At 48.5% G+C, this 13215-nt stretch overlaps 1 protein-coding gene across 1 annotated transcript in view; it reads left to right on the top strand.

The window, feature by feature from the left end:
* LOC137526072 (integrin alpha-M-like) overlaps positions 1-13215 on the top strand; it is a 131263-nt gene that overhangs the window by 68466 nt on the left and 49582 nt on the right. The window contains exons 12-13 of the mRNA XM_068247286.1: positions 11662-11798; positions 12960-13097. Of these exons, the coding sequence (XP_068103387.1) occupies positions 11662-11798; positions 12960-13097 (275 nt within the window). The remainder of the gene's footprint in view (positions 1-11661; positions 11799-12959; positions 13098-13215) is intronic.

Here is a 13215-nt window from a genome sequence, read left to right on the forward strand (position 1 = left end):
TCTCTTTATATTTCTCGCTCCCCCTTCCCTTCTCTCTCTCTTCAAATTATCACTGTAGAAGCATTTGAGTGCCATAGATGGCAGTGGATTTCACCCTGGTCCTTTCTCCTGTGTCCATCTTTACAGACCCTCTACCTATGCCTGTATAAGCATTGTACCTACTGTATGTATCCACTACTATATGTATGAATATGTATCTACTGTGTACCTACTGTATGCTAATTGCGCCATTTCTCTACTGTACCAACACCGGCAGTGCTGCTCAGATACCCCTTTTCAAAATTCAGATAGAATTCGGATCCGGATACCTAGAAATCCAATCCGAATCGGATATCCGAATTCAAACTTTTTGGTACCCGAATCCGATTTTCGGATATCCGAGTAGACAACCAGAAGTGGCCTTTAAATTGCTTTTTAGGGTAAATGAGGAATGTAGCATCATGTTTTTTTAAAGGGAAACACTAATTGATGATGTGGGGATTTAAACTCTCCCCCCCCCCCCACCCAAAAAAATGGCTGTCAATTAACATCAGGACTTGGTTCCAGACAGCGGTCGTGCAGCCCACATTGTGTCCAAAGTCCAACGCACAACTGGGACAGCACAGTTATCAGCCCAGACACCTCCAAAAAATTACACAGCAATTGTGTTCAGATAATCACTATGGCATCTAGTGTTGGTACCACGGCTGTAAAAAAAAAATTGAACCAGGCTTATTACTGAAGACGGAGCCAGGAGGTTGTGGTGGTAAGGCAGGCATAGTGATTCCCATTCAGCCACTTCATTTCCCCCTCTTGCCAACAGGGGCCAGGAACTCACCAACCACCCAAGCCTGGTTCATTTTCAGAAACGTCAGTCTGTCCACAGACTGGGTGGACACACGAGCGCTTCTCGGTGACCACGCCACCGGCCGCACTGAAGCACCTTCCTGACAGCACGCTGGAAGGCAGGCAGGACAGCACTTCCAGGGCGTACTGCGCCAGCTCACTCCAGATATCCAGGTGCTTGACCCAGTAATCCAAGGGGTCCACAGGAGTGTCGGTATCAAGCCCGCTGTAGGACCCCATGTAGTCTGCCATCATCCGGGTCAGGTGCTGGTTCTGGCTTTGAGAGCCGGATGCTGCTGCAGGCACCTCCTCTGTAGGCAGCAGTACTAGCATGGTGTAGAGCGCCTTTGTCAGAGACAGCAGGTTTGTTGGGCGCCTGCTGCTGCTGGATGCAGGCACCTGCTGCTGTGCTGGCTGGACTGTGACAGCAGGGGGGGTGGGAGGATGGGGGAAGGCTTCCTCCATGCGCTGAACCAGAATCCGCTGCAAGTCCCTGATTCGGCGCACCGGGTCTCCTCCTCCAGGCAGGAACTGAGCCAGCTTCCCCTTCAGCCGTGGGTCTAGCATCAGGGTGATCCAGATGTCCTCCCGAGCACGCATCTGCTTCACCCTTGGGTCACTGTGCAGGCACTGCAGCATGTGCGCTACCATGGGGAACAGGGACGCCATCTCTGCTGACACATCTTCGGCACCCCCGAGATAACAGTGCTGTCCTCCTCTACCTCTGACTCCTGAGCCGCCTCCTGCTCTCTCCACCCCCGCACCAATGCAGCTGCACTCCGCTGTGCCCCCTCTTCTTCATGGTCAGGGACCTCCAACTCCTCAAACTGCAAGTCCTCCTAAACCTCCTCCTCCTGCCGCACAGAGGTGGACTGTGCAGGTGGCTGCTGCTCCTGCTGGATCAATGCTGCCTCTCTCACTTCCAGCAGGGCATAAAGGGCCTTGTCCAGCATGCACTCAATGGTCACCCACTCACACAGCGACACACAGTCCCGGCTGACCATGTTGGTGGCCTCTAGGAAGGGTGCCAGAACCAAGCACACCACCTGCATTTTTCCCCAATCAGCATTGAGGATGATGTCCGGGAGGTGGGTGGTGCCTGTCCAGGACAAGGTGGCCTCCATGGTGGCTTTGGCCAGGAACTGGTTGACAGCCCGCTTTTGTTCAACCAGATGTTCCAACATTGCCAGGGTGGAATTCCAGCGTGTTGGAACGTCTATGATGAGGCGCTGCCGTGGAAGGTTCAGCTCCAGCTGCACAGCTCCAGGGACACTTTGGCACCACCCGAGCAGCGAAAATGACCCACAGTTTTCCTTGCCGCTCCCAAAAGTGTGTCCATCCCCTGGTAGGTGTGCAGGAATTTCTGCACCACCAGGTTCAGGACATGGGCCAGACAGGGGATGTGGGTAAGGTTTCCCTGGTAGATATTGGCAACCAAGTTGGCCCCATTGTTGGCTACCACCTCTGCGACTTTCAGGCCTCTGGGGGTCAGAAAACTCCTCTCCTGCTCTCGGAGTTTGGCCAGGACGTGGTCTGCCTTTAGTCTGTTCTTCCCCAGGCTGACCATCTCCAGCAGCGCTTGGCAGTGGTGGGCCTTCACGCTGCTGCTGAGGCGGGGGTGTTTGGCGGCGGGTTTGCCGGAGGATGGAACCGTATCAGAGCTGGAACCTGCTGCACTTCCCCTGACCCTGCTGTGGGGTGGCAACACCCACTGGGGTGATGATGATGATGATGATGATGATGATGCTGCTGCTGTGCCCGATGCTGCTGTCCCCGCCTCACCCACTTCCACCAACCTGACCCAGTGTGCGGTGAAGGACAAATAGCGGCCTCTCCCGAACCGGTTGCTCCATGAGTCCATTGCCACATGGACCCGCTCACCCACCGCAAGGTCAAGCCCACGTTCCACGTTGACCTTTACAAATTGGTGCAGTGCTGGGATGGCCATGCGTGCAAAGTAGTGCCGGCTGGGGATTAGCCAATCAGGTGCTGTGCACTGCAGGAGTGCACGCATCTGTCTCCCCTCCTGCACAAACGAGTATGGGAGGAGTTTGGAGGACATGGCCCGTGCAAGCAGGCCGTTCAGCTGGCGTATGCAACGGCTGCCGAGAGGCTGAGCCCTGACCACGAAGGACTCACTCAGTAGGGTCTGGTGGCAAAGAAAGGGTGTCCGCACAATGTCCCTTGCATCAGGTTCCTTTATTATGGACGTATCCACGCCAAAACACACATCATGTAGCTGACATGTTTCGAACCAAACGGTTCTTACTCATAGCTAAAAATGTATGACACCAGACACTATATATACCAGCCTCCTGTGGAGGGGGAGGTCCCACAATTAGAGGCACTCCCCTAAGCACCACATCCAGGAAGGGATATTCACATTCCAAAGAGAAACAATCCTTGATGGTATATTTCATACGAAATGTCTGTACTCTGTCAAATTTTATTTAAAAATATGTAGAAAAAGTTCCCAATATAAAACAAATAAAATCGGATAGTAAGAGAGCAGGAGAAACACATACACCGGAGCAACTCCTCACTAAGTTATTAATGCTAGGTCCCAACGGGAATTTAAACCCATTGGAAGTCTCGTTCCCAGTCTAAAAATCCATAGAGCCTCTCGGCTGGTAAGCCGTTTGACCAGGTTACCCCCTCTCTTGGCTGGAAAGATCCTCTCCAGACCATGAAAAGAGAACGAAGCCATATTTCCACCATGGACCTGGCGAAAGTGCTTCGCTACATTAGAAATATTAGTAGTGAACCACCCTGGGCCGCAATAATGTTCACCAATTCTGGCACGTAAAGGTCTGGTAGTGCACCCCACATACTGTAGGGAACACTCCGTGCACGTGACAAGATATATCACATAAGGCGTGCCACAATTGATGAATTCCTTAATGGGGAACCTACGTCCATTTGAGGTTGATATTGCCTCCCGTGTTCGTTTATGTACACTACAATAGTGGCATGTTCTCACCCCACATTTGTACGAGCCGGTCAGACTGAGCCAGGTTGAGGATCTAGGATTAGACTCAAACAAGCTAGGCGAGAGGGATTGGGCCAGAGTGGGGGCGCGCCTACTAGCAAAGCGTACTCCCTGTTGCAAAATACCCCGCAAGTCCTCATCCCCTTTTAATACAGGAAGATACTTTCTCAAAATGGAAACTATCCTGTTAAATTCCACACTGTAAGTGGTAACGAAGGTGGGCCTCGAATCTGTGGTTTTGTTTCTTCCAATTGTTGTCAGTAGATGATCCCTACTTTTTTTGTTGGCTCTCGTTTTTCCTTTGTTAATCATCCACCCAGGATAACCTCTATCCAAGAGTCTATTCTCCACCCTCTCAAATTCTTCCCCGAGCCACGTCTCCTCTGAACAATTACGTCGCGCCCTGATAAATTCACCCACAGGGACCGCACAGATGGTATGCTTTGGATGGCAACTCGTGGCCCGGAGAGTTGTGTTACCACTACAGGGCTTCCGGAATGTCCTAGTGTGTACTCTCCCTTGGACAGGGTCTCCCACTAAGGTGACATCTAAGTAGTCTATTGAGCCCACCCCCCAGCTATGGGTGAACTGTAGATTCAAAGAATTGCTATTGAGGTCACTCACAAAGGCGGGGATATCCTCAGGGATTCCTTGCCAGACCAATAATAGGTCGTCGATGTACCTCCCGTACCACGCAACACTCCCCAGACGGCGACCCCCACCCCCAAAGATGTGGCTCTCCTCCCACCACCCCATATAGAGGTTGGCCAAAGATGGGGAGAACTTGGCCCCCATGGAGGCGCCACACCTCTGGAGGTAGAAGCCGCCATCAAACATGAAATAATTGCGGGTCAGGAGGTACTCGACAGCCAAATAGATGAAGGTCCGGAGATCCTCAGTGTAAGAGGAGTATTTTTCAAGATGGTATTTGACAGCTTCAATGGCTAAATTGTGGGGGATACATGAATATAGGGCCTTCACATCGATGGTAATCCATACAAAGTGTTTTTCCCACACAAAACCCTTCAAGCTAGAAAGCAAGTGCTTGGTGTCTCTAATATAGCCCGGAAGGCGCCTGACCAGCGGCTGCAACATTGAATCGACCCACTCACTCAGGCGCTCCCCCAGAGAGCCAATGCCAGCCACAATGGGCCTGCCCTCCGGGGGAGCGCCCGGTTTGTGAATCTTGGGAAGATGGTGGAAGACTGGGGTGATCGGATCAAGGACACCCAAATAGTCCACCACTCTTTGATCCAACACACCCGAACTTTGTCCAAAAGACAACAAATGAAACAATTCTCTCTGGAAAACCCTCATAGGGTCTGCTCCCAATTTCTGATATACCATAGAGTCATTTAGTTGCCTAAGGGCCTCAGACCTATAACTGTCGCTATCCAGGACCACGACAGCACCTCCTTTATCCGCATTCCGGATAACTATATTTGAGTTGCTTTGAAGACTAGAGAGGGCCTGTCGCTCCTGGTGCGTCAGGTTCGGTCTGTTTTTACTCAAGGCCCCTTCCAATTCCACCAAATCTCTCTCCACCAACTCCTGAAAGGTTTCCACATGATGTGTCCGGCTGGTCAGGGGATAAAAAGACGGGTTACGGGCAAGGATCGGTTTGACATCATCTAGGGAGACTAAACCAGTGCTTTCTGCGGCCAGAGAATCCAAGGCCCATCTTGCACTGAGCTCCCTAAAGTCTCCAATATCAGTAACGCTATCCCTAGCTCTGTTAACCCTGCCCCCGGTTGCTTCACCATCAGAAAAATGCTTTCGAAGTAGAAGAGCTCTAACAAATCTATTGACATCAACTATGGTCTCAAAAACATTCATATGTTTAGTAGGTGCAAATGAAAGGCCCTTCTCAAGGACCCGCTGTTCCACATCCGAAAGCACATGCTGAGAGAGATTCACCACGCTCTGTGTCCCCTCCCGCCCTGGACTGGGCCTCCTAGTTCTATGTTTCTTCCCGGCCCGTCTGGTCTTCCTTCTCCTCCTTTCCTGCCCTTCCTGCGGCCCTTCCTCTGCCTCCTGTGGTCGTTGTTGAAACCATATACGTTTTTTGAAAGACCTGAGGCTATTGGGGCTTGCAAGGAACTATCATGCGTTCTAAAGTCTGAATTATCAGACAAATCAGAGGCTTCTGGGGAACTAAAACTCACCCTTCTCCCTTGTTGTCTCTGTGTTCTACGTAAAATCGGTCTGGGTGATTTAGGGGATCTTGCTAGGGTCTCCCACTTACCCCACTCATAGACTACCCCCCGCCTATAGTCCTCCACATCCCTTAGATACTTGGACCTCTTAGTTTCTGTTATGATGCATTCTAATTTTGCAATGTTATCACATAGCTTTTTATTCAAAGCATCATACTGCTCAAAACTCTCACATTTAGAAATATTGCTTTTTAAATCTGTGATCTTAAGTCTAAAATCGATCAGCTTCTCCTCCTCGTAAGTAATAATAAGTTTCATCAAGGCTAAGGAACAGTCCGTCAGGATCTCATTCCATTCGATGATGAATTGTTCAGAATACATTGTGGTGGGTACCTTTTTTATGCGGAGTCCTCTTGGTATTATTCTTTCCGCAACATATTGTTTAAGTGTAGTTAAATCCCACCAAACTTTAGTTTCTTTCTCAATGAGGGACTCCAGCTGTGAAAAAGATGTCCTTAAGCCAATCTCTGGCTCTATGCCCCCAACATATGGTTTTCTAGAGAAAACAGCTGCAAATTTCTGGCACCTGTTAACGTCATATGCCAAGTCTCCCAAACCTATGAGATGGTCCTCACTGAGTCCCTTGCCCCCATCCCCCCGGTGATCACCCGCATCAGTAGGAAAAGGCACTTGTGCCAGACTAGCCACAGCTCGTATTTGATCCGCAATATCTTTACTTGTAGGCCACTGCCAGGTGGGGGGTTGTTCTGGATATGTATGACAGGACTCAGTAGATTGACTAGGCAGGCCTTGGGGAGCAGATGCGTTTATCTGATGTTGGTCAGACAGGGGTCTCTGCCCCAGATTTCCGCTATTCACAACATTTTCATCAGGGCAGGGTACATTGGACAAATTGGAAACAGGATCAGCATTGCTTCTAGTGACTGAGACAGCAGGCGCTGGCATTACCTGTCGCTCTGTTCCAGGCTCCAGTCACCTAAGAGGCCTTCTACCAGCTGCTTGCAGTGCGGGCGAGATTGCAGGCATAATCCTCCAGTGGCTGGCAGAGCATCCGCAGCTCCCATCGGCTGCTTCGGTCTGGCCCCGAGTGATGACATCATCAGGGCTGCGCCATGACTCGGCGCTCCAGACCCCAGAGAATGACGTCTCGCTTGTCCCTCCAGGCTCTGGATACGAAGACCCGCCCGCTCCAAGGCGGCGACATGTGGGGCGACATTGGCGTCCTTCAGAAGGTACAGAGATGTGCCGTCTCCCGCCGCAACCGTACACAAGGGCGGTCCAGGCCCGACAGGAATCCTCTCCTCCAGAGCAAGCACGGGTCTCGGTGAGTTCATCTCATTGTGTTGTCGTGCCTCAGGCACTTGTTGCGCCATCCGTTCGTTTATGGGTTTGGTGTCCGTTCTGGCAGATACATTCTTTGTGACCACAGTCTTGTCCATAGTTGCGGAGGAGGATTGGGAGGGTTTAAAATATAGATCCAACTTAGACTTGGGAACATGGATGTGTCCTCCCTGTGAAGCAGAGTTGCTCCTCAAAGTGCGATGCTCTCGCTGTGCCATAAAATCAATTGATGTGTGTGCTAATATAGAAGCTCTATTTGTTTGTAGCCGTTTAGCAAGTGGAACTTGACGGATTTTCGTGGAGCTGGTACATACAAGCCATCAGGGTCTGGTGGCGTTTTTGGCTTGCCGAGCAGGGAGCAGAGGAGACCACTGAGGAGGACTGGCTGCCTGAACAGGACTCGGTGTCGGCAGGAGTGGCAAAGAGGGTTATGGTGCTCTAACCACTGCAAGGGCCAGCGCCAGCTTCCTTCAGCCTCTTGAATGCCTCGTGCTCTTGTTTGTGCTTTGTTTTCCAGATGGTTTATGAAGCTGGAGGTGCCATAGTTGGAGGGGTTAGACCAGGCATGGGCAAACTCGGCCCTCCAGCTATTACGGAACTACAAGTCCCACAATGCAGTTGCCTTTGAGTCATGACTGTGGCTGTCAGACTCCTGCAATGCATTGTGGGACTTGTAGTTCTGTAACAGCTGGAGGACCGAATTTGCCCATGCCTGGGTTAGACCCTCTGCTCAGCTTCACATGGCACACATTACAAGTCACAAACTTGCTTCAAATGAAAAAACTGCCAGATTGGGGAGTGCAGCTGATGATTTTATCCCTGTGGGGGTTGGGGCCTGGGGTTGAGTGGTGTGGCTGGTGGTAGTAGTGGCAGATAAAGCAGCAGGCTGTGGGTCAGGCATTCCATGCCCACTGCTGCTCCTGCGAATGTCAGCGATGCTGATCCTCCATGCCAGACCCACTGACGCATCCTCCTCCTCAGTCAATGCTGACATCCCCCTCCTGTGGATGGTAGTCCTGGTCCTTCATCTCATCATCAACATCATACCCTCCCTCCTCGAACAACTGCTGGGATTATGAGCCCGCCTCAAACTCCCCCCCCCCCCCCCCCCAATAACCACCATCACCATCTCAGACTCTTCCACAAAGCCCATTATGTCCAGAATGTCTTTTGTAGGGCTGGTGGTGGCCTGCTCGTCATCCACCATCAGCTGCATCACAGGCGCAGCGTCGTTCTCCTCCAATTTGCGCCGCCGACCCGGCTTGAAAATGGCTGCTACACGCTGCTTCGTCTCTGCAGCGTGACTCCCCTAACAGCTGGACGGCCAGTGGCTAGCGGCGGAATGGAGATTGAGGCGGCAGAACTGCTGACGGAGGCCGCAATGTTGCTCCCTCTCGTCTTGGCCTTTCTGACCCTCCCCCGGCTGCCAGTGCCAGACATAGTACAAGATAATGTGTTGATGTCACAGATGATGTGGGGTACTTGTTCTTTAATAATATTGGCTTGGACTTTGGATAAAATCAGCACAGAGTGACAGACAGCAGAGTAGGAGACACACTGACACTGCTCAGCAGTACTGCAGTAATCTGTAGTAGCTAGTAGTACTACTCTCTCTAACAACTAAATAGTACTGCACTAACTACACAATAACACAGTAATCCTACCTATACTGTAGCTAGCTAAGGCTAATAGCAGGCCAGCAGCAGGAGGCCTGGACTGTGCACAGCACACACACAGACACAGAACCTAACTAGCAGATGCTGCAGCTGAAAGTCTGACTGACTGACACTGACAAATTACACAGGCTAGCTATCTATAACACAATATAACAATAGTGTAGTGAAGGTGTTTCCACTCAAAAATGCTGGGTTTAACAGTGTGATAATGCACTTGCTTAGCCAAACAGCACTGGAGTTGTCTCTCAGGATGCAGTCACAAGCAATGACAATTTGTCATCATGGCCCCCCATTATATACAGGAGGGACTGGCCACAGTTCCCCTCTGTGATTGGTTGCTTGGGCTTAGGCTGGGAACCCTCTGATTGGCTCAGTGACGTCATGGACGTCATCTCCATGGTTACAGTACCCAGATTCGGATATCCGACCTTAGTATGCGACGGATTCTGGATTTTCAGATTGATATCCGCAATAACTCGGATAGTGCTATTCGGATTTGGCCCAGGTATCCGGAATCCGAATCCGGTTCAGATAGAGGAAACCGTTTGGATTATCTGGGTAACTCGGATATCCGAAATCTTGCTGAGCAACACTGAACACCGACCCAATTGTGCCAAAATCAGGTACAACTCACATTGTACTTGGCAAAACAAATGATTCTGATACTGAAAATAGTTTTGATAGTGCTTTTCTACCAGTTTTTGGTACTTTTTCAATTGCAGAGTGCTAAAAAGTTATTTTAAACAAGTGATGAGAAATGATCTCCTAGGAGAAAACTCAGGAGAAAAAGTGAATTGCATATGGTTTGTGTTTTCTAAACTGCAAATGTGACCGTATGATATTATAAATAAAGCTATATAACTGAAAATAAAAAATTTTAGGCTTTTTTTTTTCTTTTTTTCTTTTTTTGCTCCCAGTGTTCTATTCATTATCCATACTACACATATAAGTCATTATCTCATAATCCCTGTAAAGATAATTTATTGGTAAGGTATTAAGGTATTTACGCGGAAAAAGCGCAGGAGAACATTTAAAGCGGAATGAAACCCAGCATTTCTTCTTTGCTCTAATAGATTATTTACAGCATATTACATAATATAACCAGCATTTTTTTTTACTAGAACAGCATTCAAAGGGTTACACATAGGACTTAGAAGCTCCGTGCCAGCAAAGCTGGACGCATCCGAACTGCGGATAATGTTATCTTGTATTTAATAGTATCAAGTGAGGAATGTAAGCAAACACTTCTCTGACACTGCAGGCTCTCCTGAAAACAGTCAGACAATCAGAAAGCATTTCTGCTTATGTTAGAAGACGAATAAAGCAGTTATAGATAAAATACAAAGTCAGCTCTCAGAGCAAAAAAGTGTACTTTGGGAACGTATAATTTCTAAATGAATAATAATACTTATGCACAAAAGCAAATATGATAACTGTATGGCATATAAAAAGTAGGAAAACATGTTTTTATTGAATATTATGTCAGGGTTTTATACTGCTTTAATAGGATATGGGTCATCATAGACATGTTTGCAACAATTTTTCAAATTATATTGCAGGAAATAAAAAAGATAAATTGCAATAACTGATGTAATTAACCACTTTAAGACCACAGGCTAACACCCCCCTAGTGACCACGCCATTTTTCAGAACACAGGGCTGTGTAGCTTTGTCAGGTTGCTGCACAGACCTACAACTCAGTACAAAATTAATTTAACCTCCTTTTATTGTCCTTAAGACACTCTTTTGGATGACTCTGATCGCTGCTGCAATCCTCTGTTTTCGTTTTTTATTTTAAAAAAAGGGAGGCTTTTCCCTTCCTCTCTCTCCCTACCTTCCCCTGTGCCATCCTAAATCGTCATAGGACGGCGATCGGCTCTCATCCCTGCTGCTCATAAGCATCAATGAAAGGACACACAATAGGAGCCGCACTGAGGGACAACCGAGTGTCCTCCATACAGCGCTGCAGGAGATCACAGCGCTTTACAAAGGTAAACAAAGGGGATTTTTTTCCCCTTTTGATGAAAAACAGCCTGCTAGATCGCGGCTAGCAGGCTGATCACGGAGCAGAGCTCTGTGAACTGGCAGGGAATGATCGCGCATGCGCACGTGCGTTCCCTGGTAAACTGCAGCTCCAGGGGGGCTGCTGCCGCGGTTGCGCCTATCGCCATGACATGGGCGTTAGGAAGTTAAGGAGAAACTTAAATTAACAGTCCCTGGAGTCCTGTTTTGAAGACGCGTACACGCCGTATTTTTACACACGACGGGTCCGTCAGACCCTCCTGCAGGGCGGTCGTTCTGCCGACAGTAGGACATGTCGGCTCAGCGGATCCATTAAAACCAGTCTTATCAGTCTGCCGACAGCCTATACTCACGTCCTACTGTCGACAGAACGACCGCCCCCCTGGAGGGTCTGGCGGACCCATCGTTTGCAAAACTACGGCGTATGTACGTGCCTTAAGTTTGAACAGCACCCACTGCTCTTCCCCCTTCATCTATCTACTACTATCTACTATATCTGATAGCATAAGCTTCTACTTTCCAGTTCCAAGTAAGGTCCCCTTGTATGTTTGCTGAGAACATTTTGCACGCACAATAGCTTTACTGTACTCCTAGGGGTGACAAATAAAAAAATATATTTTGGACTTTCCAGGTTACTCGGTGCTAAACGTAGAAGATCTGCTCATCATTGGAGCCCCACGATATAAACACATTGGTAGAGTCCTGATCTACAGACATGATCGAAGTACATCCCAGTGGAAGCAGAAGGCCAGCATCTCTGGAGAACTGGTGACTAGAGGGGAAAAGGGGGGGGGGGGGGGGAGGGCATGTTTTCATGAGAATAACAAATTGCTGGAGAAGTTTACAGAATTTTTTAGAAAACAGAAATGGGGGCACCACTGGGGGCCAAAGTATACTATACCTCAGTAGTGCAGTAAGGCTTTACCTTCTAAAGTGAGTTGAGACACATCCTTTTGAGACCCTTGTGTGACACTGTTTGTGTCCTGTAGAAAGTATAGAGATCACAGTGCATGCTTCAGTGTTTGGTAAATGCTGGAGTAGGGTGGCTTAAAAGTTTGTACTATGCTTTGTGAAAGAGATCCTAATCTACACACCTTCAGTGGTCATTATGAGGTCCTTCAATGCAAGGAAAGCATCCAAGACTCCTTTAAATGCTGATTTAGAATTTGTCATAACTACTTCCTGTGGTAAAATATTCCACATTTTAACCTCTTACAACAAAGATGTCAAAACATTTGTCTTCCATAAGCAGATTATCCTCCCTTGTCCTTTGTACAAGGCTGGGGACAAAAACCTCATCTGCCAAGCTTATATGTTGTCCTATGATGTATTTATACATGTTTATTAGGTCACCCCTAGCCATCTTTCTTCAAACTAAATAAACCCAGTTTGTGCAACTTTTCTTGGTAAGTGAGATCTTCCATCCCCCTGATTAATTTAGTTGCCTTTCTTGGTACCTTAGTATACATTTACTTAGTATGTAAATGTCCTTCCTATAGTGTGGTGCCCAAAACTGTATCCCATACTCCAGATGAGGTCTCACAGGTGATGTATACAGAGGCAGTATAATGGGAGAGGAAGTCTCCTCTCGACTCAACACTACCCTTCCCTTTGTTTTTTACTTCTCTTATTTTCCCTTCATTTTTCCTCTCATTTCTTTTCTTCATTTTTCCTCCTCTGTTTTAATCCTCCCTTCCATCTCCCTCTTCCACCCCTCTTCCTTTCGTCTTCATCAACCTCCTCCTCCTCTTCCACCCCTGTTCCTTTCGTCTTCCTCCCCTCCCTCTTCCAACCCTCCTCTACTCTTCCTCCTCTCCTTTTCCTCTCCCTCTTCTCCTCTTTTCACTTTTTCCTCCTCTTATTTTCCCCCCTCCTCCGCCTCTCTTTTTTCCCCCCCAAATTTAGTTCTGTTCCACTTTATCTTTACAGATTGGGTCATACTTTGGTTCAGTGTTGAGTGGAGTCCCCGTGAATAACTCACATGCTCTTCTTCTGGTTGGTGCTCCAACATATTATTCACTTGAAGGTCCAGGAGGACGCGTTTACCTGTGCACCATCCCCACTCAGGTGAGAATATTGCAGATACTGCCACGAATCTTCAGATAAACTTTTAGCAGGGGATGTGGAGTGGAAAAGCACTGATCGGTGCATTTAGTGGTTTTCAGCAAAATGCTGGGCTATATTT

This window comes from Hyperolius riggenbachi, chromosome 7 (genome assembly GCF_040937935.1).
Source record: "Hyperolius riggenbachi isolate aHypRig1 chromosome 7, aHypRig1.pri, whole genome shotgun sequence".
Taxonomy (NCBI): Eukaryota; Metazoa; Chordata; class Amphibia; order Anura; family Hyperoliidae; genus Hyperolius; species Hyperolius riggenbachi.